The sequence below is a fragment of the Dunckerocampus dactyliophorus genome, chromosome 15, assembly GCF_027744805.1.
Source record: "Dunckerocampus dactyliophorus isolate RoL2022-P2 chromosome 15, RoL_Ddac_1.1, whole genome shotgun sequence".
NCBI lineage: Eukaryota > Metazoa > Chordata > Actinopteri > Syngnathiformes > Syngnathidae > Dunckerocampus > Dunckerocampus dactyliophorus.
Genome location: NC_072833.1, coordinates 9,924,606 through 9,952,398, shown reverse-complemented (window position 1 = coordinate 9,952,398; position 27,793 = coordinate 9,924,606). Strand labels below are relative to the sequence as shown.

Below are 27,793 nucleotides of genomic sequence, written 5' to 3'. Positions count from 1 at the left end.
TGCAAATGTGTTATTCTTTTGAATAACACATTTGCATCACAAAATATTCCCAGGAAAAAATTATTTGATCCCCTGCTAATTTTGTAAGTTTACCCTCTTACACAGAGATAAACAGTCCATCATTTTAGTGGAAGGTTTATTATAACAGACACAGAATGTCAACAAAAAATCCAGAAAAAAACTTAAAAGGTTATACATAAATTTGTATTTGGTAGAGGGAAAGAAGTATTTGATCATTCTGCTAAACAAAAGACTTAGTACTTCATTGAATGGTTGTTTGTCTACATGTGCCCTGTGATTGGCTGGCGACCAGTCCAGGATGTACCCTGCCTCTCGCTCGAAGTCAGCTGGGATAGGCTCCAGCATACCCCCGCGACCTTAGTGAGGATAAGCGGCATAGACAACGGATGGATGGGTGACAGGTATTGATAATTTAATCATTTAAAAATACGCACACCACAGCATTTGCATTGGTCTTCATTAGTGTTGATGTCTGGTCTTCCTCCAACCCATTCATGTTCTTCCAAAAGAGCAGCATTTTCCGAGAAATACTTCATGATCAAATCTCCAGGTTGCAGTGGTGTAGACATCCATGGAAGCTTCTACTTGACTGTTCGTGGTCCCAAATAATGAATACATGAAGATGCAGATAAGCTTGTTTTGGTAAAGCTGTTAAGTGGAGTGAATGGACAGGTCCGGTCAGAAGTTTACATGCACTCATCATGGGCATGAATGTGGTATTCATTTTGGGCCCTTACTGATGTATTTTCATCGGGACAGTTCGTTTTTCCAAGATGGAATGATAATGCAATGTCATCTTCAATTAAAAACAAGAATTGGCTCCATTATTTAGAATTAGTTTTGTATTGTCTGCGATAAGTATTCACACTCCCATGTCACATCCTCACTTATGGACAATTTAGAGTCTCCAATTAACCTAACATGCATATTTTTGGGACGTGGGAGGAAGCAGGAGTCCCTGGAGAAAACCCTGGCACACACAGGGAGAACATGCAAACGCTACACCGCGAAGACTGTGCAGCCAACACGCCAACCACTAAATCACCGTGCGTGCCAGGAAACCAACAAATTTAAAAGAACTCTACCAATTTTGCCAGACATTTGTTGATGTCTACAAATAGTGAAAGTTGCTAAGGGACATTTTACCAGGTTTTAGTTTCGGTGTATGAATGTGTTTTAGATTTTTTTCACCCTGTATAAATTACAGACAATTCAAATAAATTCTTGTTTTTAAAAGTAATTGAACACATACACTGTGTACCCTTTTTACCCTTCAAAAAGAATAGTTCAAATAAAATATTCAGGGCCCAAAATGGATAAGACATTCATTCCCCTGATGAGTTTATGTAAACATCTGACTGTAGCTGTACGGCATACAGGGTGTCCCAAAGAATGTATACACACTTGAAATAATTGTAAACTAGCTGTTTATCATAATTTGTTCCATTTTTTTGTCACCGACTGTTCTCAAACCGACGTCCGTAGTTTGACGTCTGTAGTCCAGACAACGCGAAACAATGGAATCGCGCACACATCACGAAACAATTCCCTTGGTTTTTGCGTGCGTTCACGTTCAATGGCTGCTCTAAATCCAGCGACTGCTGCAGTGCTTACAGCGTAGACTTTGGCGTTTAGGTATCCCCATAAAAAAAGTCTAGCAGTGTGAGGTCTGGTGAATGCGGACGGAATTCAACGAAACCCCTCCGTCCGATCCACATGTTTGGCAAGATCTCATCGAGGAGGGATTTAACATGGCGATAGCAGTGTGGGCGTGCTCCATCTTGCTGGAAATAAAACTCCTCGTCTTCAACGTCTATGACAGACTGTTGCAGCAAGTGCATACATTTGTTTGGGACACCCTATACTGTATGCTGCCATGTTATAGCATTCAAAAGCAATTCCTCACTTCAGCCTGGAAATCCTGTGGCTCAACTAATCGTCATGAGTCCAGAAAGTACTTTCTCCCTTAGTTCACCCACCCAGCGTCGGGGTAAACGGATCATCCAGCATCCCAGCTGCTGTCCAAGATCAACTGGAGGTGAACCCTGTGAGGTTTCCAGGAAAAGAGCACCGTCCGAGTGGCTGACTACGGCACCCCTGTCATCCTCCTCTCCAGCCGGTCCAACTTCTCCAAATTCTCTTTCAACAGTTTTGAATCAGGATTCAGACTCAAGGCTCTCTGGTAGTACATCCTGGCTGCTGCATAGTCTCCCTGGGCACACAAATACACACGCTTAAGAGTGCACTCACACTGGGCCATTGCAGACGCACTAGACTTGGAAGGGATTCCCCCTCCATCCCTTATGCCTCTTTTACCGCAACTATCCTGACTTGGTGGCTTATTTTGAGTACTTCTTGGTGGTTATCATGAACAACTTATTGCGTTGTAAGTATTTGACCTGATTTTTTAAAGTTTACCCCTGAAATATCTGAGCAGTCCATCATTTTATTTTAACAGCCCTTTGGTCTTGCCCGTGGTAGTGGACAAGTCTGAATGGAAGCAACTTTTATCCACATGAGTTGAGATTAGGAGTACTTTCTTAAAGGAACAGCACTAATTTTTGCGTTTCATGGACACATAAACCTGTCTGTCGCAGTTAGAATGCTTCCTGGTTGGTAGGGGATCAAATACTTATTTCACTCAACAAATCCAAATTCATTTGTAACCTTTCCTTCGATGTTTTTTTCCCCATTCTCTCTTGGTTACAATAAACTAACCATACAAATTCCGGACTGTTCATATTTTTGTAAGTGGGTAAACATTGCATTGGGAACGTGTATGAGCGATCGTACATTTAATTAATACGATATCCCCTCTTGCAAGTAATGGCAGCAATCTTGTACAAAATAAATACGCAGGACGACTCCAAACTAGACTGGAAATAGTCTATTTGTCAGAGTAATTGTAGTAATACAGCAGAATAGAAGTGATGGATAAGCATACAGGCCCAAACATACATCCAATTGATTCCCAATCAATTCACCTGCACCCTGAACAAATAGATGATGGATTTTTCTTCAATGTATTGCTATTGTAGTGTTGCACCAAGTACACAGTGAACATGTTTTACCTTGATATGTTGAATTCCTCCCATGTTCATCCATGCCTGGGACTGGTCAGGTTTGAGTTCCACAGCCAACTGATAGCTCTAGGAGGAAAATAAGACACCAAATATCATGATTTAAAATGCTCATGACACCATAAAAACTTTGAAAAAAACAACAAACTGAAAGCACTTGCTTAATAAAAGATTTTTGGTCATACTGCTGTCATAGATACTGTACATAAACAACTATGAAATAGGAGTGAAATGAAGTGGTGATTTTGACACGAGTTTTCTAAACCTTAAAGCCAGTTAGCTTCTTCTTCTTCTATTGTTTATTGCCGGTTTGCAAGCAGCTCACAGAGTTAGCTGGTTTGCTAGCGACCATTGACCACAACAGGAAACGGCACAAAGGAGATTGATTGACAATGGTGTACAGCCAATCAGGACGCAGAACACAATGGGCGGGTTCTGCCTTAGCCAATAAGGACTGTTGTGGCTCTATATGTAGCCGGCTATTGTCTATTATGTGTTTTTACTTGTAATATGATCACAGGCACATAAACACATACTGAGACAGGTGGAGCTGCACACACCTTCAACTCTCACATGAGTATACAACACCCTCTACTGGTAGCAGTAGTAAATACAATAACAGGCACATACAACAGAGCACCGATAGATCGCTCTAATACACCACAAGGACGCAGAACACAATGCGCGTAAAATAAACAAACATGCAAAATTAGACTTTAAAAAAACAGCGAACCGCAATGTAGTGAGGGAACGCTGTACTTCTTATTTCTGAATAAATACTATGATGTTGCTCAAGATGACCAACAGAGGGCAGATTTTAAAAATAATTACTGTGCACCATATATAAATATTATTTATATTTAAGCATTTATTTCGGTAGAAATGTCAATTGAAAATTGCAATACTAAACATAATCAATGTGGCATGACTGCAACAATCCACTTTTTTTTTTTTAAATATATGCTTTGATAATATCTAAACAAGGAAACTCAGCTCCGCCCTCTCGCAGTTGTGCTCCCGCGGAGGTAGATACACTTTCACACCCACATTTATACCTATGGACAATTTAGAGTCGCCAATTAAACATGCATATTTTTGTAATGTGGCCACCCTTGGTAACTCTCCGGCCACCCTAATGGACACCCCCACGGCTGGGGACAATTTTGACAAACGCGGCTCTGTGGTGCAGAACATTAGTTCAGCCTAACCGCCGTTTCCGCATGGACGCATTTCACTGCAGCACACAACAGAAGAGAGCTGCCTATTTTGTGGAGGAGCAGTCAATAAAACCGCGTCTTGCATGAACTGCAATCGTTAGGTAAGTTTTCTTTAGGTAAGTTTTTTTTATTACTTTGGTCGGTTCCGGTCAAGTTTTCTCACTATGTTGACTTTGACTTAAATTCTGAAGTGTGATTCAGCACATAAATCTGTTAATAATGGAAGCTGTCTGTAGCAGCACGAGTGGGCATGTAAACCAAGGAGTCTATAGTTAAAACAGAAGTGGCGATCGGCATTCACTTCCATATTATGCCCTGCGCGGGTTTGGCCGCCATGATGGGGGGCAGAATCCAGAAACTATGCATTAAAAACATGTCCTCGGCACACTGTTCAGCTATTAATGGCTCTAATAGATGGTCCAAAAGCTGTGACGAAGCTATATTGTGTTGTGAGGAGTATGATATGCTTTACTGGCAGTGATGGCCACTGACAACTTTGGATTTATTGTTGCAGGCTACAATAGATAGCACATTAGCCGCCTAGCTAGCGTGTGATAACAAAGCATATTAGGAATCAACACTGCATTTGCCGCCAGCACTAAGCTGGCTGCTATTGAGAATATTAGCTGAAGAAATGTAGATCGACTTACTGCCGCATTGGCACACTTTTCCACGGTCGAACGTCTTGTGTTTTTATTTTTTTTTACTTTTTAATTCCATCCGTGGGACAGTATTGAAACATTTGTTCCACAAAGTTTGACTGACATCTGACGAGGCACATGGTGTCTCTTACAAGTGTGAACAAGCTTACTCCATCTCCTCGAGTGTCCCAGCAAAAGCCTTCCACACAACGAGCGGGCATAAGATTAAAATAAATACATTTTATATATATATATATATATATATATATATATATATATATATATATATATATATATATATATATATATATATATATATGGGGGCGCATTGGAGTGGACAGCAGTTTCCCGGTGGGAACGTCTGGTGTAAATGTCACTTGCTCTTGACAAAAATGATAAAAAATGGTAATTTCAACATTTGAGCACACATCTAACGCAGGAAATATGCCTTTCAATGTTATCTTTCACAGCAAAAATAACAAGATTAACATGTGTTTTTGGTGTTATGAGCACTTTAAATCCAGCCCAGGCACATCTAAGAAACAGCTTTTCACTGTGCTGTTACATATTTATAACGTAGACACCGCCTCACAGCGAGAAAGTTTGGTCTCTTCTTGACACCTTTTATGTGTGGAGATTGCATGGTCTTTCATGGCTTTGAGAACAGCTCTGAGATTGATTCTGAATCACTCTTAAGCTCCGATTAGACATCGCATCCACACTGGGCACCAGTGCATAAAAAACGTTCTCCGCAGGCAACCAAGGGGCACCATGTTGGCCGACGTACAGCGAGGGGAAGAGAAACAATGAAACACAGCAGTACCTCGAAGGCTAGGTCCAGCTGGTTCATCTCTCTTAGCTGATTTCCTTTGGAGAAATACAACTCTGCTCTCACAGTGAGATCACTGGGATTCTGCTGCAAAGCCATGTTTAAAGCTTCCAGAGCCTGCCACAAACACATACAGTAAAGTGAAAATACGCACTAGATAGACATTTATCTATCTATATACAGTATCTATCTACAGTGGCACTCAAAATTCTGCTCTATTTTATCTATTTTTATTTTTATTTTTACGAAGAACAAATGGAATGGTGATTTGTACATTCATTAGTACTATAATAACCAACGTTGTTTTTTTCTGCAATGAAAGCAGAATGAAACCGCAGTAACATTCACATTCATCGCCTCACGGTTATTTCAGTTAGTTTTAGTCAATAATGTATGATTGTATTTTATTACATTGACCTGTATGAAAAGCCAAACCTACAATTTCCATGGTAACTGCCAAAATGTAAACCACATTTAAGTGAGAGACAGATTTTGGGCAGATATTATTTCAAAAGATTTAAAAAGCCATGAGATAGTTACAACGAACACACAGTGCACACACCTCTGTATGGTTGCCATGCTTGCTGTACATGGAAGACAGCAGGCGGTAACATTCGATGCATCTGTCCTCTCTGGAAATGATGTTGCGGGTCATTTTCTCTGCCTCTTTGGTATGACCTGCCATAGCTAAAACCTGAGCCTGGTTGGACACACAGGAAATGAGTACATGTGTGGATGTCAGTAGGCCATGACACAGCAAATTTCAATGGATTCGTTTCTCAATTCTTCATCTTAATCTGTCGTTGAGCAAGACCAACCCCATTTAACATTTACTGAGATATGAGTGTATGCTAACCAGTGCCAGCCAAATGTCAGTGTTCTCTGGCTGTAGGCTAACAGCTTCCCTGTAAACCTGCAGGGCTTCATCGTAGTTGCCAGTGTTGTAGTACAGTGCCCCAAGTGGTACCAGGATCTCCACTTTCCTTGTCACTTGAAGTGCCCTACAGGCAGAGGTCAAGAATCATGGTCACTGATTGGTTGAACGTTTGTTCACTTTTGTACTCTCTTACAGTACCACAAAAGTGAGTACTCCTCTCGCATGTCTGCAAATATTTTATTACATCTATTCATGGGAAAATGCTGAAGAAATGACACTTGGATACAATATAAAGTAGTCAGTGTACAGCTTGTAGAACAGCGTAAATTTACTGTCCCCTTAAAAAACCCAAACACATGTGATGGGAGTGTCATGGTCTGGGGCTGCATGAGTGCTTCCGACGCTGGGGAGCTACAGTCAATTTAGGGAAACACAAATGCCAACATTGTGACATACTGAAGCAGAGCCTGATCCCTCCCTTGGGAAACTGAGCCACAGGGCAGTATACCAACATGGCAACCACCGCAAACACACCGCATGGTGTCTAACATCCACCAGCTCCATGATGTCAGCATGGAAGCCTGAAAGAGGGTTTCAGAGGCAACCTTTGAAGCTCTAGTGAACACCATGCCCAAGAAAGTTATGGCAGTGCTAGAAAATAATGGCAGACATACAAAATATTGGGCCCAATTTGGACATTTTCACTTAAGAATGAACTGTGGTAATTTTTTGCCAGTGGTTTAGACATTAATGGCTGTGTGTGGAGTTATTTTGAGGATAGTAGATTTACACTGTTATATAAGCTGTACACTTACTACATTGTATCGAAATGTCATCTCCTCAGTGTTGTCCCATGAAATGATATAATAAAATATTTGCAGAAATGGGAGGGGTGTACTCACTTTTGTGAGGCACCGTATGAAACTTCTGATAAGAAAAAAAAACAAAAACTGCAATGTTACCTCTTATACCAAAACTCTGCTTCTTTGTTCTTACTGGAGGAGCGGAGAAGGCGGCCCAGGTTCACCATGGCAACATAATGAACTGGTTTTAGATTAATGGCTTGGTGATAATGAGCAGCGGCCAGTTCCTCTTTTCCTGTAGAAGAGAAAGGGCGAGTAGGAAAGGACAGTAACTAAAATCAGAAACTGGTATAAATCAACGAAAGCGTAGCCCATGTCTTTAGTATAAGCAGAATGATAACTATTATTAAGCATGTTTTAAAGCATTATAGCGTGCTAAAAAAAAACAACAAATTACTTTCATTGAATGTCTAGCTAGAACTGTACTGGCCAACTTACCAGTATCCACCAGAAACACTCCATAGTTATTATGCAGGTCTGAGCTGTCCGGACAATTCTCTATCCCTTTCAAATATTTTTCATTGGCTTCAGCAAAGCGCTTCTGTGGGAGAATGCAGATATAAATTAAGAATGAAACCAAAAGCAGAAACTTCTTCTGAACAAGACAGATACAAACAAAACAAAAGCCATCGGCAATTATACTGGAGCAATATTGAAAGTGCAAAGAGAAAGTCGCCGCAGAGCTTAAAGGGTGGAGTCCACGCTGTGTTCATACTCTAACGTCCAGACGACACTGAAACGCTGCTGCTTTTTGGAAGGTTTACTGACAAACCGTAAGAGGTTACTGTCAGTCTTGACTTACGCCAACAATAGCAAGCAAGCCCTGCAGTGTAAAGCCTGAATTATGTGCCTGGGTGCAGGTGTCACCGTATGCTATGGAAGCTCGCTCCTCTCCCTCGAAACCCTTGATGTGCAGGCGGACCGTAAAAGCTATGATTGGTTGGCTTTGAGTACATTATTTCCTGTCTGAATACAGCGCATCCAAAGAGTGTACAGCCCACCTTTGCAAATGTCGCCTCCTGAGATTTTAGACCATCATTTGCAATTAAAGTGACTGTTGTAACACATTCATTAGTTCCAGTTCCAATAACACTCTACGCTTCTCTCTTTAATTACCATTGTTTGTTCACAACGAAGGAAGATAACAAGCTATGACGAGTGTCATGGTTGCTCACTGAGTCAGCTCTCTGGAAAATACAGCTTCTCGCGTCTTGGCAGAGAATTGCACGTCACAAGACCAATAAAAGGATCAGGACGGCATCAGACAGGACGGCGTAGTGACTACTAGGAGCGTCCTGATCCGATATTGAAATCTGTTATCGGTCTGGTATCAGCAAAAAAAAAAGTATTGGATAGTATCGGCCTGCATCTAAAATCTCCAATACAATGTTCCCTCATTTATCGCAGGGGATAGGCTCCACATAAATTGAAATCCGCAAAGTAGCCAACTTTTATATATATATATTTTTTACAATTATTATATATGTTTTTAAGCTGTAAAACCCCTCACAATACACTTTATACACTTTTCTCAGACAGGCATTAATGTTTTCTCACATTTCTCTCTTGTTTAAGCACTCTCAAAGTTAAAATTTCCTTTGAATTTTTATGACCAACCTACTAGGTTGGACACAAGAAATTAAGTGACTCCCACGTATTTCACTCATCTGATCGTGCAATCCAGGCTTAACTTAAAGAGCGCCGTCCTCACAACAGGACACAGCAAATGCTTTCTTGTTTACCACCAATCACAAGTCTCCACTGAGCTCTGGAATGTAGAAACACTAACAATTACACTACGGACACTTAACAGTCACTGCTACCTTAATCCAGTCAGTTACAAAACAGTGCCTTTTTCCTGCAATGACTTTGTGCAAATACATTAGAATTATTTCCAGTCATGTAACTTTTAACCCTTAATATTAAATAATAAATGTGTCGCATACTGTTGGTCATATTAAAATCATCCATTACATAACAGAATCAACTCAATAATCACACGTCAAATCACAGCGTTACAATATTTGAGGAAAAAATAGTATTGTGTTGTTTTGATAACAGTTAATTAACTTTATTATTTTAATACTTGTATGACTGTTAAGAATGGTAAAATGTTAATCACATTTGCTGTACAGTTATTAAAATTATAATAAAATGTTCATTTTATCAATATTGTTTCAAAATCCAAACAAAGTGAAGGTCCACCTGGAATGTGCTCAATCTTAAAGTTTTTTTTACCTGGTCAGCATAGAGTGACGCCAGACTGGAATAAGCATCAGCAAAATGTGGACCAAAGCTAATGGAGTCCTTCAGGAGTATCTCTGCCTCCTTCTCCTTCCCCTGTGACCTGGATCAAAACATCCTCACAGTTACGTTCATCAACACCTTCGTAAGCCAGCTATGATCATGATACCACTTTGTGGCTTTTTAGCAACACTTATTCCGAAAGCAGGAATGAAGAACGTGAGAAGAGTTATACCTCGCAAAAAAGTACAAAAAAGTAAGTGGACTCACATTCAAAGCAGTAAAACTCCCAGCACTTTTACTTAGCATTCTGTCGAGCGTTTTAGTACCGTGCCATTATTGAAGATGCAGACTGCCATGTTGCTAGAATGCCGCTGACTGGTCAGCTTTCATATTTGTCAATGATTGTCAAAAGGCTTTTTTTTGTTTGCTATGTTACATGATTTCCCTTAATACATATGTGACAGTTAATACTAATAAAAAGATTAGACTTTAATCACTTCCTCATGCATCATTTAAGTTAAGATAAAGTGTGTGTCCATCCAGCCTGCTTACTTGAGGAGGTTTCCCAGGTTAAAGAGTGCTCGATTATGCTGAGGATTGGTGTCCAATGCTTTCCTGTAGTAGCGCTCTGCCTCCTCTGGACTGTGTGTCAGAGTGCCGAGATTGTTCATAGCACTGGCATGCCGGGGGTACAACCTGAAAATGAAAGTAATTTTAATAAGAACATATACAATAGGGGTGGGGGGGGAAATCGATTCTTAGATGCATCTCGATGCGGACATTGTCCATTATTAATCGATTCATAAATGTCAAAAATCGATGCTGACGGAACAAAACAAAACAAAAAAAGGATGGAAAGCGGAAAAGCGGAAGTGCCGCCTGGACAGTTTATGGTGGTGCACCTAAGACGCTACCAGAATGGCTGAGTGTGAACTCCGACCCGCACCCGCTAGATTTGAAGCGAGCATCTGAAAGCACTTTGGCTTTCACGTAGTGAAGGTGAAAGTAAAAATGAGCTGGACAAGAGCCAGACAATATGCAAGCTTTGTCATACAAGCTTAAAATATTTTGGGAACACGACAAATATGAAAAATAGCACGTTTCCACCCACCAGAGAACCATCGAGCAGGTGATAAGTAATTTTCCACACAACTCGGAAAAGGCACTGTTATGTCACCGTAACAGCGCACTTCATTACTGATGACTGGAAGCTAGCGTCTCATGTGCTAAAACGAGAGGAATGAATGAGAGCCGTACGGATGCGAATATGGCTGAGCTGTTCAATAATGTTGCAGGTACATGTTGATTTCTTGTGGCCTATTCATTTGTGTTTTTTGTATTATTTATAAATAAGGACAGCCTAGTTTTTTTGGTGTTTCATAATATACTGAAGTCTGCAAGCATTATTCTTGTATGCGAGCTGCTGCTACAGTAATCTATATTTTGCATGAAAGTTGTTTTTGACTTTGCTATAGAGCAAAAAATATTATTTTTGTCAGATATTCTATGCTCAGGATTTTTCTTTTGTGTCTTTATTATTTATTTTTGAATAATGACAGATTTTGTTTATGTTGGTTACTCAGAATATGCTGAAGTTTGTTAATTTTATACATACAGCTACTGGCGCAATTTACTTTTCCTGCTGGTTCTGTACATTGGGAAATATGTTGGTAGATACTGTAAGATAACAGAAGTAAATTAATCTATTTCATGTTTATTTTAATTGTGGATCATTATAAGTATGGTTTGTTTTAGTAGTACACAGTGACTAAAAAGAAATTACATTTAGAAAAAATTACGCATAAAAAATTGACAAACTATTGATGGCAAAAAAAGATCGATAATCGTTTTATCATCGCATCACAGCCCTCTGAGTCGTAATCGCATCAAATCGTGAGGTGGCCAGAGATTCCCACCCCTAGTAAAGTGTGAGTGATTTATGTGTTAATTTAGCTATAAGTTACTTTCACGCCATTGTAGGAACAAAACTCATACTAGACCAAGGACCACCTGTATAGTAATCCAATTGCGAACCACAAAACAGCATGATTTATCAATTAACTCATTCAATACCAAAGACGCATTATACATTTTTATAAACCCGAACGCCCAATCCCAAAGACATTTTTATTCATCTTTTACGTTTTTTTTGCTCGAGAGGCTAAAAGAGATGATGACGCAACTCCCCAGTAATGCATCTTTCTTTGTGGCTGTAAAGTAGTTTTGAGCCATAAAAACGGCCACTAGATGGCAGAAGTGCATTTGTTCTCGGTGCTCGGCAGCAATCATGTACTAAAAATAAATAGAAAAATCACACGACGTGAAGGATTAACGGGAAGAGCCTGGAGGAGTGTAGCGTGCAGAAGGTTACGCATTGTAGGCAATTTTTTTATGCATGAACACGCACGCCTGCACACATGCTTCGGTTCCAAATGTGAAAATTGTCAATCGTTCATGGTGTGATATTTGTAAATAAATTGCTATTTTGATGTTTAAAAAAAGCCCTTTTTTGTGTTCTTTATGTTGTTTAGATATTTGAGCTGTCAGAAAAGCAAAAAATATTTGTGTCAGTCAAATTTATGCTTGAAATGTATGTTTTTTTCTGATCAACGACAGGAGTCTAATCTTTCTTTTGGTTGGTTCCATCTCTATATAGCCATAGAACACAATATTCTGTGTGCCTTGAAGCCAAAATCGTCTAAAATGGCCGGTACTGCAGGGGATGTCTTTTCAAAAATTGCTGGGATTGAATGAGTTAAATATATTCTGAAAAAACCGTGATAGAGTGAAGCCCTAAAACTAAAAGCGTGATGTGGCGACAGACGACTGTACTGTGTATGTAACATTTTATATTTACAATGTAGATGAAATATTGCTGTGGTTAGACCAACACCTGACTGCATGGGTTATAGACTACCTCACCAACAGACCACAGTATGTGAGGCTCCGTCACTGTGTGTCTGACATGGTACTCTGCAGCACAGGTGCCCCTCAGGGTATGGTGCTCTCCCCTTTCCTCTTCACCCTCTACACCTCGGACTTCACACACAACTCCACACAGTGTCATATCCAGAAGTTCTCCGATGACACAGCCATTGTGGGTTGTGTTTCAGAGGGGAACGATCTGGAATACAGGACGGTCATCAGGGACTTTGTCAGCTGGAGTGAGCTTAACCAGCTACAACTCAACACCAGCAAGACAAAGGAGATGATCATTAACTTCCAGAGGAAAACATCTCACTTCACACCGGTGAACATCCAGGGAGTGGACATAGAGTTGGTAGACAGCTACAAATTCCTGGGTGTTCACCTTAACAACAAACTGGACTGGTCCGTCAACACCCACGCCCTCTACAAGAAGGGCCAGAGTGGCCTCCACCTGCTGAGGAGACTGAGGTCCTTTGGTGTGTGCAGGACTCTTTTACGGACCTTTTATGACTCTGTGGTGGCCTCAGCCATCTTCTATGCTGTGGGCTGCTGGAGAGGGGGCAGCACGGACAGGGACAGGAGCAGGATCAATAGGCTGATCAGGAGAGCGAGCTCTGTCCTGGACAGTCCTCTGGACTCCGTGGAGGAAGTGGGGGAGAGAAGGATGTTGGCTAAGCTGACATCCATCATGGACAACACCTCTCACCCGCTACATGACACTGTGGGTTCCCTTAGCAGCACCTTCAGCAGCAGACTGTTACACCCACGGTGTAAGAAGGAGAGGTTCCGCAGGTCCTTCATACCGACCGCTGTCAGGCTCTACAACACCTGTACCACCTGAACCATGTTGTAGTCAATATGTATTCTTTACACTGTATTCTTTACTTGCGTATCTTGCTTGCTGCTGTAACAAGTGAATTTCCCCGCTGTGGGATAAATAAAGTACAAATACAAATAGACAGTTACGAGGGCACAGAGTCAGACCTGAGGGCCATGGTGTAGTGGTGAATGGCTTCTTGGTACCGACTGTTGTCCTTCAGGAAGTTGGCATAGTTATAGTGGACTTTGGCATTGTGAGGGAGAGTCTGGATACCAGAACTGAAACAAGGAGGAGAGAAAAATCATTATTTCAGCTCCAAAATGGTTAAAAAAAAAAAAAAAAAAGAAGGAATTTTACATCAAAAAAAAAAAAAAAAAAAAAACTGTGATTGTCAATTGTCTTTTATTTCAATTACATTAAACATTTGAATAGCACTCAAGTCACAGTAGATCACAGACCTGGGCATGGCCAGAAAATTATAAAATAGGGAAATAGCCATCTCATGAACATGTCTAGATTCAATCATGCATTAAGTAAATGTAGAACACTGCTCAATATTACAATGTTAACAAAAGTCATATATAGTTGCAGTTTAGAGTATCAGGTGATCTACCTGGATCACATATTTTTTTGTTCTTTGCATTGTCTATATTTGTTGGCATATATATGTGGAGTCAAAACACTGCCATTAAGTTTCAGCATTGAAAAATGAATGTAGCCATGAAAAAGACGTACACGTGATGTTCTTTAATGTAACTTTCTTAAGCATGTTCGAAATAAATTAAACCATTACCATAAGCAATCTTACCTCATCTCATGTATATAATGCATGTACAGCAGTTGAAAAGAAGACTTCTAATGGTGGAATGCGGGAGCACAGAGTGCAGTGTACCTGTGCTGTTTATTATATATTAATGTGACAAACATACACACCTGAACAGGGCCTCCCTGGAGAGCCAGACTTGATTCTGCTGCAATGTCTTCCAGGAGAAGAGCAGGAGCAGGAGCAGCATTGAGGCGCTAAGGACTGCTGTGCCCCAACGGCCAACCAATGAACTAAGACGATTCAGGCCATGAACCACCAGGATACAGTAACCCATACTGCAGGAGGAGTTGAATGAGCAAATTTATGGAGGAAGGGGAGAAAAATGTAAGTGAATGCATGAAATGATTCTGTTGTGAACTTTCTGTTGTCTTTCATGTTTATCTCTAAGGTCATACTTTTTGCTCAAGACTCTTCTATTTATTTATTTATTTATTTTCAGTCCGTGGTAATTCTTAAAAGTCTGCTATCAATTGACTGCTGTAAATTGTTTAAAAAATATATACTAAAAGCGACAAGCGTTTGTAGAAAACTCCCTGTTTCTAAATATCAAATTATTGTATTTGTTACTCTAGCTCCGTGCTTGCGTGGGTTTTCTCTGGGTACTCCAGTTTCCTCCCACATTCCAAAAAACATGCATGTTAGGTTAATTGGCGACTCGAAATTGTCCATAGGTATGAATGTGAGTGTGAATGGTTGTCTGTCTATATGTGCCCTGCTATTGACTGGCGACCAGTCCAGGGTGTACCCCGCCTCTCGCCCAAAGTCAGCTGGGATAGGCTCCAACATACCCCCGAGACCCTAATGAGGATAAGTGCCATAGAAAATGGATGGATGGATTGGTTACTCTAGCTTCTTCTCTTTTAAGGAAAGTCAGTAAAGTACTTTATGACTCACATCTTCTTTCTACTGTGATCAGGTGTCTTTCCGTATTTCTTTATTTTAATATAGGTCAAGACTTCCTCTTAAATTTGACTTAATCCTGCATACTTTGTAACTGTGTGTTTTTAAAAACAAAAAGTGAAATAATAATAAAAATACATTTCTGACTTTGTGACAGTAGCCCACAGACACTCACCTTGGCATGTAAAGAACCCTCTCGGCCACAACAAATCCCACCCTGAAGAAAAGGTTACTCGCAGGAATGAAAGGAAACACCAAAAACAATATTCCCATCAACACCTCCTTGCTCTTTTGTCTCTAGAAGAAGGGGTGAGAGACAATGTAGAAGAGAGAAAAAATGTGAAAAAAAAATCAGATCAGAAGTAAATCTGGAATAGAAAGTTTTACTAAATTAGTCAAGAGATGTTGTTGTCCACCAGAGGGGTGTTTTTACTAGTTATGCCAGGATAGTCAATTGTCAAAATGTCAGTATGGCTGGCATTGAGTAGTAAGTGCAAAGTTCATACTAATATTTTTTTTTTCTATAAATAATTTCTTAACATATCTTACAAAAATATCCAAGTGGCTCTTGCATCCTTTAATTTTTCATTATGTGGCCCTCGGTGGAAAGAGTTTGGACACCCCTGGACTAAACAAAGGCAAATGCCACACAGTAAGCAAAAAGTGAGACAATGTGAATCAGTATTCTATTCCTGGGGAATTCTTCTTTGCCTCCATGGCCAGAAAGTGTTTGCTCTCGTGGGGTTCAGTTGGTTTTCTTCAATGTATGAGCAGCGTGTTTGTAGACCTGCTCCGTGTATGAAGTGCCTTGCGGTAACTTCTGTTGTTAATTGGCACGTTATGAATAAAACCAACGTGACTTGTTCATGTACAAGCATGCTCACGCAAAATCGAAAAAACATAGTTTTAATATTCAAAAGTCCCAGATGATTTGGATGGATTGTGTTTGAACTTCTGTTCAAAAGAAGATGGTAAAAAAACAAACAAACAAACAGACATACAGTACACAAAAGGACAAGTAAAAAAAGAACGACTTAAAGAAACCACAACAAACACAGCAAACACCAAAGGGGACTAGAACGCATTGCAAGCACATGTGAGAAAACTATGTGTATTGACCTGCAGTGATCGGATACAGTTCAGGCAGAGGGCAACCATCACCACAGCCAGTAGAACAGAGGCCACGTTGCGAATGTCACTCAGCGATTCGATGAGAGGGATGCTACCCACTTGCCAGTCATAGCACAGCACAATGGGGGCCAGCAACAGCCAGGTGTTGAAGTACAAGAGGTAAGAGTATGTCAAAAATCTGAGGAGACATGCACATGAAAAACAAGATAATTGGCAAGCAAAGATATACGAGAAGGAAAAAGGAGAAGAAAAAAATAGACATCAATGGCAACTGGGCATCAACATCATAAAAATAATTTATTGTGTACACAGCTAAGCAGAAACCGTTCAGATTCCTATGACTGTTTATATGTTGCATGTTGCTGTTACCAATAACCTTATTATTATTATTATTATTTGCTTAATAAGTAATGTAATGTTAGTCATGCGTATATAGAGTTTAGATACCTCTACATGCAAATCAGTTACTAACCCAGGGACAGTTTATTCTCCACTGATCACACTTATTAATTAAACCTTGCTGACAGAGAGAAGCTTAATATCTCCCACTAATATACAGTACCTCACAAAATTACTCAGTGTGTATATAGCTTGTATAACAATGTAAATGTACTGTCCCCTGAATATAAGTCCGCACACAGATATTAATGTCTAACCGCTGGCAACAAGAGTGAGAACATTTATGCACCGCCCCCCACGCCTCTGATATAATGGTAGGGGAAACCCAACAAGCTTTTGATTCTCCCAACACTACTTTGGGAGGGACCAGGGTTTCTGCTACATGTAATTGATCGTGGCGGTGCGCCACTACAAAATAAAAGCCACCACACCTTAAAAATGAGTTGTTTTTTTTTAAGCTTGAAAAGAATTTTAAGTAATATATTGTATGAATGGATATATATGCTATATAGATACATATATAGCTTATTATTTACAAACACATTGACCACAATTAGTATGAAAACAAATTTAAATATCATAAAAATGTTTCACTGTGCATTATTTTCATAAGCATGCACATGCATCGCCTGTCTGCCTTGCTGGCCCCTGGCATATGTACCAGATAAACGACACAGCTTGTGTTCACTTTCACTTTGATTCGTATTATCGGGAGAATGAACAACAGCTCGTAAAACGTGTAGTCAAATGACGACAGTGTGTCAGATGCTATGCCAGCGTGTGTGATTGCTCACATTTTAATCACATTCCACTGTCTGCCATTTTTGATTACATGCCTGGCTGGCAGCATCTCGCTGGCTCATTTTTTTGTCGGGCAAGCTACGAGCATCATCACAACTTACTTTTTTAAAGTGTCACTTAACAATGTTGCTCTCTTGTTATCATTTATAATACTTACGGCTTGTCTTAAAGAAGCTACAGTAGTTGTGTGATGAAGTTGTGCAACAGAATCACGTCGTGTGTACAGCTTTAGACAGTAATGCTATCACAGGGGTCTTCAACAGGTAGCTCACCAGCTGATGTTGAGTAATTCACCAAAGAATATTTAAGTGTTCTATTCAAACATGACACCTGTATTTAATGACAAATGAGCACACTGAGTGGAGATGTACAGTACTTTGTAAATAAAGTGCAATTGAAATGTTTGGCAGTGCTCTCAGGAACTTTGCCATTAAATTGACAGTTTTAAATAAAAAAACAAATATATATATATATAATATAAAAATAATTGCAGACGCAGCAGCGGCACGATGCAGCGGCAGTGCTCCGCCCTCCCTTGCAGCCCACCACCACAGCTTAAAAAAATTCTAGGGTAAACCGTGGGGACAATAGTAGATCTTGTGGAGAAGACCAGCAAGACTAGACTATAGACTAGAGTTAATTCAGAGGCACACCCTAGTGTAAAATGACTATAAATGCCCCTACCGAGCATTCATATAAAAATTCTCTTCTCATGCAGATGAGGCGACGTCAACACTTGCCACTTTGAAGTCAAACATTGTCATCATGAGACTCCCAAGGACTTTTTCACACATTTGAGGCATGGCATTCATCCAGGCTTAATTGAGATCTCCACCATCAAGTCCTTCCTCCTGCCATGACCTGCATTCATCCATTTGCATTAATGACGCACACAGTTGACCCGTCCACACAGGATATCAAAAAGATCGCCCAGTAGCCGAGCCAATTTCACCAAGATGCAAACCTCCACACTACCCTTAGAACAGAGCAAAGGGGACCGACAAGCAGTGTCATAGGGGAGAACAGCCATGTCCAAAGACATTACAGATTGTCCAGTCAAATGATAACTACATCATATCTTAACATAATGCAGCTTACAATCACCGCCTATCAGATGATGGCTGCGCCTCTGAAAGAAAGTGTGCGAGCCCTGACTGTGATATTAGGGCATGCTAACTCTGGAGTATCCTACATTTCTCGCAGTTACAAAGGCACCTTGGAATTGTTAGCAACGGCAACAATTCTCAACTCAATAATAGCCAGACATACTGCTATCAGGAAGGCCAAAATTCTAACTGGAATTGTGCAGTACAGCTGGAACCACCATGTGTTTGCCAAAAGGCATTGCTATACAGACCTGATCAAAATCTTAAGACCAGTTGAAAAATTGCTAGAATTTGCATTTTGGATCTTCATTTGGATCTTAATGAGGTTTTAAGTAGAGCTACAATATGCAAATTTGGGGATGGATGGCAAGAGAAGTTTATAAAAATGGCCATCAGTTCCAGACAGTTGATGCCCTTTGTGAAGCCATCTTCACCACTTGGAGCAATGTTCCCAATAGCCTCCTGGAAACACTAGCATCAAGCATGCCCAAACCGAGAACGGTGGAGCTACTCATTACTGAGTCCTACTGAGAAAAGTTTTTGTTCTGGTTTGGAGGATTTTTTGGTATTTTTTGAGCGATGGTCTTAAACTTTTGATCAGCTGATAAACAGCCTATTTCAGTTTTACTGTTGTTTTCAATAAATTATTTTTTCAAAGTGCTTTTTGTCTCACTGCCCCTTCTTGCTTTTGCATACTGTAGCTCTACTTAAAACATCATTAAGATCCAAATGTGCAAAATGCAAATTCTAGCAATTTTTCAACTGGTCTTAAGATTTTGATCAGGTCTATACCATAGTGCACAAACCTAGCAAGTACACGCGACACCAGTAACACATAATACATCATCAGATAATCGCGCAATATGAAACCGACCATTCCTGTGAACAAAGAGTAAAGGATTTTTGCACTGCAATTACATGTGGAATTATACAACAATTAGCTTGAGTGAGGTATGCACATACAAGTATATAACACCCCTGAGTATGTGCATGTACTGTATTACTGACCTGGTGAGCCAGTAGGGTGCAAAGGAGGCAGGATTGTCCTGTTCAGAGAAAAGAGGCATGGAACCTCCCATTAACCACAGTCGGACTGATATAACAGCCACTACCTGAAAAAAGGCAACAAACTGTTTGTGCAGTGTTGAAGAATGATACAGTGCAACAGTAGTGAATTGTGAATAAAGTGGGGCTGTCAAATCATTAAAAATGTTAATCAGATTAATCACAGTTTTTAAATTAATTAATTTAATACATTAATTTTAAATGAATTAATCATCTCCTGCCTTCAAACAGGCAGGAAGAGAGTTCACTATGTGCATTGGTTTCAGCAACTTGGCGTGTTTGTTCCATAGAACAACGGCATGAACGGAGTGAGCCCTTTTGACAGTCATACGGTCTCTTTGTCTTGGTGGGTGGAGACGGCACCGGTACCATACATACAGAGTGCAGAAGAGTGTAACGTAGTAGAAATTACATTAGTAGATTTGCAATATATTGTAACATTTTTTTCATTGCATTTTTCTTAAAAGTAATGTTAAAATCTCACCTTGTCTTGTTCTCATAGCCCCAATCTTGTGTATCGCCTCGGCTCGTGAACTGAGTGTCTCGTGACACCACTAGTTATTAATGTGGGATATTTTTATGACACCCTTATTTTGTTTACCCAATTAGACAGTACGTGGGCAGAAGGCCAGAGGTGTGATCAGAATGTCTTTTGACAGTTAAGACAAGCTAGGATCAAGAATAAACGTGCCTCTTGTCGTCACTGAGAAGTTGCACGACGTCAGCAGGCATCGTAAAATGCTCGTTTTCATTAACAAGCGTTAAAACACAACACGTGTGACAACGCACTCATACAGCCTGAGTTGCACACACACAGCCGCACTAGCATGCTCCACTAAGCTAACCCCACTAGCTTCCATTTTTGGAAGTATTAGAGGAAGTTTTTTCCAGTATTAGAGGTCGCCGTTTTGACATGTTTAGTTCGGGAGAGGGCAGGCTTGTGATGAGATTCCGCCTTGATTGAGCGGTCCGACAGGGAAATACTTCTTCACAGAAACGTTCCTTCTCCGTACGATGACAGCATTTCATTCACATACAGTGTGTCAATTTCCACGCGATTCAACGTTTAACAGTAGACGATTCCGTACGCTCTGTTAACGCAGAAATCATAGGGCCCTACAGGATCTGTAGCGAATGACCAAAGAGGGTGAAAGGAGCTGTCATCTTGCCTCAGAACACAGCATTGAAGACTGAATAACTATCTGGACTGAAGGGTACTTTAAACTAGAATGGTTGGGACTAACTAGTAACTGGGAGTCACCATCATAAAACATCATAGAAGCAACTTTCCAAATGCTGTTTATGTGTTTATTAATTACCAAGATTTTGTGTGATCGCTGCGTAGTTTGTATGATGAGTTACGCTAACAGTGTATCAGACATACACTCTGTGCATGCAAACTAATCTTTCATTACTAACATGACATCCGTTTAAATGATTGATGATTGGTGATCAATAATTATTAATTACCATAGTAACCAATGACCAGTGACATTAAGCAAGCCAATTTCTAGAACATTGAATGCATACTCACATAACTAGAGACAACACAGGCTCGTTTGATAAAGGGTGTCCATATATGGAAAAGATGTCTGAATCTGGATCCAGACAGGTGACTACAGAACAGAAAGACAGAGGCTCAAGATGAAATCTCCCTTGTTGGGCTGTATGTAGTGGATATGAAAATTATTCCTCAAGTAAATGAGAAATAAACGTACAACAATATAAAAAAGCATGGCCTTTGTGCTTACCTGAAGAAAGGCTTGCCGCAGAGCACTAGGGCATCATAAAACATGCACACGCCAAATACAGTGATGCCTGTCTCTTTCACCAGCATAGCACAAGTGCCTAGCAATAAACTGGTGAGCAGAGACCCTGCTGAGACTGTTGAGGGTGCTGAGTCCTCAGAGGCACTCACACCAACACTCCTGGGAGAGAAAAGCACAAATGAATCTTACGTACAATATATGGCACGATCTGAATATGGAATGAACGCTCATAATGTTCAGTTAATTTGGTACTGTACAGTACTGTATATTGTAGTAAACATTAGGAAACATATTGTATTGTATTCTATATACACAAGTAAACAGTGATGGTGTGGAGTTAATGTTACCTGTTATAGGAAAGAAAAGTCATCAAGAACAGCAGACAGGCCAAGATGTCAGCCCGGCCCACTATTCCAGACACCTGCAGGACAAGACAAAATTGAATAACTCTTGTGAGATGCACAATGTCTCTGCAAAAATCTTCAAAATAACTAATTAATGTAAATATACTGTATGAAAATATAACTCTTGTCAACACATTATACTGGGGGAACCTTGGTTAGTGTCATTAATTTGTTCCAGAAAGTCCAACTCTAACTGAAACAGATGCTAACGGAATAAATGTTTCCCCCCAAAAACAATGGAAATCCAATTAATTTGCTCCAAAAGCCAAACGTGTTAAAACAAAATATGTTTTTATAGTTTAACAATTGTACTTTTACATGCAGAAAACCATCCAAAATGCATTTTTCAGAGTCACTTGCTGATGACATCATAGACGGGCGGCATAACGTACCTGACTTCCGGTTCCAGTCGCCATTTTGTTAGCTAGCTAATAGGATGCTAACAAGGAAGGACGTTTTCTCATTTAAAAAAAAAAACACATTAAGAATACAAATGGAGTCACGCAGTATATTAATAACACAACAAGACACTCCATATTTCACGCTAACCAGAGAATGCACGCTAACCGAGGAAAATTGTGACATAAATTTTACATGTTATCCAAAAACAAGCTAACTGGGACAGATGCTAACCAAGGTTCCACTGTAATTAACTAAATTACATGAATAAGTCTCATACAAAAATGGATTTTGATCCCTTAATGGATGAGGTTTTAGCTAGAACGGTCACAATAGTTGGCTACATACCAGGAAAATAACTTCCCTAACGAAATAAGGCTTGAACAACCTAAAGACTGTTTCTAGTGTTATCACACATTTGTGTGGCCACTTGTTGCTAGGCAGAACCCATGGAGCATTGTAATTGATGCCCCAAAGCCCAGTGAAAAAAGTCATATTATTTATTAAGTCTCATCAATGCACTTTTCAAGGTGAATGTGATCTTAACTTATCTTCTATTAATCGTCATTAACTGCCATATTGTTCTCGCCATTGGAAATTACACTAGGTACTTTATACATATATAAATATGTACTGTATATATATTTTTTGTATAGTGTTTCTTTATAGTATCACTCAAATGCCTCTCCTTGTAATACAGAAGGCAATGACTACATTATGTGTGCCATGAACTCACAGCCTCGGTGTGGACTGGGTGCACAGCAAACAGGACGGATGTGATGAAAGCCAGGTGAGATTCTTTAAATACACATTGTTCACAAGTGTGCATAAGCAGGCAGGTTACAGCACAGTGCAAACACACATTGACGATGTGGAAGTACAGAGGTGTCATCCCACCCAGCAGGATGTTCAACCTAAGACAGGGAGGGAAAGATACAGTAAAACCTAATATCATCGATGTATGTGCATTTGCGTAGCTGCTGTAGTTACAAATTGACATACACTCGTCATAGACATGAATGTTGAATGAATTGGGGGCTATATGATACCAACAACACCATCCCTACTGTCAAACATAAAGGTGGAAATATTCTGCCCTGAACAGTACCTGCACTAAATATGAACTAAAAAAAATAGGAAAACAGTGATCAACTGGGCAAGTCTCAAGGATCGGCTGGTCGATCGTGATCGACAGGTTGGCAACCCCTGATCTAGGATATGATCTTTATCCTTTTCTGAGCATTTTATGATGTCTAATTTCACTTTATAGTGGCGGCTTTCCTTTTCTTTGACATACTTCCATTAGAAGAGTCTGCTTTACGCTTGTGAGATGAAATGAAGGGCAAAAAGACAACAAAAGTGACTGTCCTTCCTCAGAGTAGCTACACGAGACTATGTATTATCACGCCAACGGATTCTTGCGGCACGTGCACATAACTAGCTCTCTTTGTCTTTAATATTTTTGTAATTAACATTTTATTGACATTTTTGTATAGGGCACCACATCCCAACTCATAACCCAACAACCCCACCATCTCCTCCTTTGCTTTTCCCCATATTCTCCGCCCCCCCGAGGCTATCACCCCATTGTCCTTAGTTCATAGCAACAATATAACTCATAGTCCATTACAGTACACTAGGTCCCCAACTTACGAACATCCGACTAGCGAACATTCGCGGATACGAACACAAGCCAACTGGTCTATATTTTATTTTATTTTGCCTTGTAGTTGCTCAGTCACTATTTATACTGCTACTGTACATGCTTGACCAGTAGAGGGCACTGTGACACTGCTAATGGGACCAACAGTTACAGGCAGACTCAGGGGAGGAGAAGTGAAGAAAAGCTACATTGTAGCTTTATGATACAACCCGGACAGAGCATGTGATTAAAGTTTATGTAGAGTTAATAGGCCTGTTTAATTCTACACCACAGACAGAACACTACCTCTTTTAGAAGAGTCTGACGACGACGACGATTTGTCCTTTTTTTCAATAACTCCTCCTCCACAACAACGACGTATGCTTGACCACTCCTCTTCAAAGGTAAATAACATTTATCATTACGTATTATTATATCATTTTTATTATTGTTTTTTTCATTAATTATCCTCCTTTAATATTACTACTGCATCCAAACTCATATTTACATACATACACATATACTGTATATGTATACACGTACATGTAGTACCTATATCATTGGTAATATTACCTTTTCCCCTACTTAAGAACAATTCGACATAAGAACGGTCATCTGGAACCAATTGTGTTCGTAAGTTGGGGACCTAGTGTATTGTCCATACAAGTCCCATACTTACTCCAGATGATTAAAGCCTTCTGATTGGCCAGTGTCCTGCATATTTATTTGCCCTTTGTCCAATGAACATTCCCTACAGGCTATCCTATAATTCTATAAAATAAATAAATAAAATGAATAGTTAAGTTAACTAATGTGTGACAAGTAAATCAGCATAATAAAATAATCATAACAATATATAACACTCCAAATCACTAGCATTGGTTTGGCATATATACGTTAATCATTATCAATCCAACTATATTCCTGTCAACATGATTACAAAACGTCACACAAATTGAAAATGTTTTCTCCATTTTCTGATATAAAGTGGCGCACATCCTAATTGTTTATAAGACATTCATTCAGTATTAATAATTAATGGGAGTGCATTGTGACCACAAAACAATATAACACAAAACGCATTGTTATTCAAACTAAAGGCAAAAACACGAAATTATTGAAAAATGTCAAGTCAAAAGTGTCAAAAGTATATGTATTGTTATCAGTGATATTGACCCTGCATTTTGGGGGTGTCTAAAATGCGGTCCGGGGACGATAATCGGCCCATAACTCATTTTATATTGGCCCTCGGCATATTGTAAAATTAAAATGAATTATTATTAAATATTATGTTAATTTGCCTTGTCGCATATAACCCATATTGACCTATATTGGATTGGTTTTCGCATTTTTAATGCACAATTTATCAAAGTGTTCCAAGATGGAGATGCAACATGGCAAGATGTGTATCATATGATTACGTGACTACAATACATCGTCTTGTTTAGTTAAAACGCGTGGGCGTCTTCCGAAACCTCCTGACTTTGTGAATTAGCAGCTGCATTCAATGCTAATACTGTACCAATGTGAAGAAGGCTATGTTTGTGTTGGCACCAATAAGGATGCAAGAACTTACTTAAAGGTGAGAATGCAAAGCGGTCTGTAGGACTTGTGGCTCGAATTGTCCGACATCCTCTTTCCCCAAAAATCATTACGAAAGATGTTTTTGACACTGGAGCTTGGTAGAACGTCCGGGTTGTTCACGATAGCCCAAACATCGTCGTGCACCAACTCCCCATGGATAGAGTTGCTGTAGCATAAGATGCACAGTGTGGCTAAAGCCACATACCGACTCACAGCCCATACCGTCTGTGATCGTCCAGTGTTTAGAGGATGCTGGGTGTTTTTTCTCTCTCGTCCTGGGGCTGTCATGATGGCCCTGGCTTATCCACAGGCTCCTGTGGGATGTAAATCAACGGGGAGAGACTAGATGATCCGTCCATTTCGCGAGACAGGAAGTGTCCATGAATTTTAAGAGGACAGTTCGTTGTACTGTGTTACCTTCAAGTGCAGCCGGAAAACATTATACTACGGTGGCCGACAGGGGCATACGCGCCGCCACATCCAAACGCTCCACACAAACACATGCAACGGGAAGCCACTGCAATCACGTAAACGCTGAAAGATTTTACAAAAATGCAAAAGAAAACGTCTGCAAATGCCAAAAACAGCTAGACTATCGGGAAGTTGTCCAGGCTACTATGGGAACCAAACCTAGGGGATATCCCCCAAAAGTCATGAGCTGGATGCCCAAAGGAAAGTTGGCAGAAGGAAAATGTACATATTTTATTGTGTTTGTTAAACACTTGGATGTAAAAACTCGATTGCTCGCTTATATTTTAAGACAGATATCCATCAAGTCTGGTGTCACTGTTTGGCTGGCTAACTTTTGTTTTGTTTCGTGAATTTGTTTGTTATTGTATGAAAGTGTAATTTCTTTAGTGTTGTCCCATAAAAAATATAAAATATTTGCAGTAATGTGATGTGTGTATTCATTTTTGTGAGGTATTGTATATGTAAAGGTGAGTGGTTGAATATGTGTCCAGTGATTGACTGGCGACGAGTTCAGGGTGTATCCTGCCTCTTGCCCCAAGTCACCTGGAATAGGCTCCAGCTCACCCGTGATCCTAATGAGGGTTCGATTCCCGGCCGGGGTCCCAACACCTGGCCACTGGAGATGTCCAGTGCCAGTCCCAAACCCAAATGAATGGGCGGGTAACGCCAGGCATCTGCTGTAAAAACAAAGCCAAATCAAACATGCGGTTGACTGGCTCTGGCGACCCCTGACACGGAAAGCCAAAAGAATGTTCACTGTATGCAGTCTGCATATAAACACAATCAATCTACAGTGTAAAACATGTTTGCTCTACCTCATTAAGTCTCTATAAGTGATATACAGTATAGGAAACATTTTGGAGGAGTTGTCGTGTCTGTCCCAGGATATGGCTTCCCTAAAAGGCGGTGTGTCAGCTTATTTTTTTCCATTTAACATAATTTTAATGCCATTTAACAAAGACGGTTTAAATTTGATGTCAAATATTACAATTCAACTGTTATTACTATAGTTCTTATCTATTCTTGCTCTGGATTGTTGTGGGTTTAGACATTGTTATTTTATGTGGCAATCATTTGACTGTTTAGACTGACTTTAATGGCTACCTTAAAAAAAAGAAAACAAGACAATAGTGGCTACCTTTTCATTAAAAAAAGATTATCTGGAGTCTATCCCAGCTGATTTAGGGCAAGAGGCGGGGTACACCCTGCACTGGGCACACACGCACACACACACACACACACAGTGAGAACATGCAAACTTGAGAGATGCCAAAGCAGAGATTCAAACCATTCATCTACAGACTCGACTTTCATTTTTCCTCAGTGCAAAATAGTGCAGGCTACAGCTACGGCTACTACTGCCTCACAGTTATGTGGTGTTCTATTTCTGGTATTTAGCAGTTGCCATAGTGTTTTTGCGTGATTTATTCCCAATGTTTTTCATGAATTTTTTCAAAATCTAATAAGGTGCTAAGAGTCCTTGAAATTTGTATGAGCTTTGAGATACTTATGTATTTCTTTCTCTTCCCGGGTGCTCCGCCTTCAAGAGTTTTGGCCAACAATACTATGACAGTCACTATAATTAGTTTTAGAAATACCGCCGTCAGTCTTTAACATCTAGTAATAGTGGTTTATTACTGCCATTGGTACAGCCGTTACAGTATTATTAAGTTATCAGGCTCGAAGTGTTCCCCCAAAGCTGTAAACCTAGGGGAAACTCTGGCATGTCAACATAATTTTGTTGACCCATGTTGTGATAACTATTGCCAATAC

At 40.0% G+C, this 27,793-nt stretch overlaps 2 protein-coding genes across 4 annotated transcripts in view; one reads left to right on the top strand and one right to left on the bottom strand.

The window, feature by feature from the left end:
• Window positions 1–51: 51 nt before the first annotated feature.
• On the bottom strand, window positions 52–26,030 carry tmtc1 (transmembrane O-mannosyltransferase targeting cadherins 1). Its single transcript, XM_054799877.1, has 19 exons — window positions 25,542–26,030; window positions 23,060–23,237; window positions 21,868–21,941; window positions 21,503–21,679; window positions 21,286–21,367; window positions 19,695–19,798; window positions 16,369–16,558; window positions 15,425–15,546; window positions 14,457–14,624; window positions 13,688–13,801; window positions 10,328–10,471; window positions 9,767–9,875; window positions 7,967–8,069; window positions 7,628–7,763; window positions 6,645–6,789; window positions 6,351–6,488; window positions 5,783–5,905; window positions 3,093–3,170; window positions 52–2,233 (listed from the first exon to the last, which is right to left on the bottom strand). The coding sequence occupies exons 1-19, from the start codon at window positions 25,835–25,837 to the stop codon at window positions 2,108–2,110; spliced, it is 2,607 nt and encodes an 868-aa protein (XP_054655852.1). The 5' UTR covers window positions 25,838–26,030; the 3' UTR covers window positions 52–2,107.
• The window catches only part of gal (galanin/GMAP prepropeptide), a 53,578-nt gene continuing 30,108 nt past the window's right edge, over window positions 4,324–27,793 (top strand). Inside the window, exons 1-2 of one of the 3 annotated variants that reach the window (XM_054799883.1) lie at window positions 4,324–4,419; window positions 14,511–14,673. The gene's annotated coding sequence lies outside the window, so the exon portion shown is untranslated. Of the gene's footprint in view, window positions 4,420–12,271; window positions 14,674–18,298; window positions 19,347–27,793 lie in introns of those variants that run through there. The other 2 variants (XR_008573779.1, XR_008573778.1) reach the window with 2 other exon arrangements.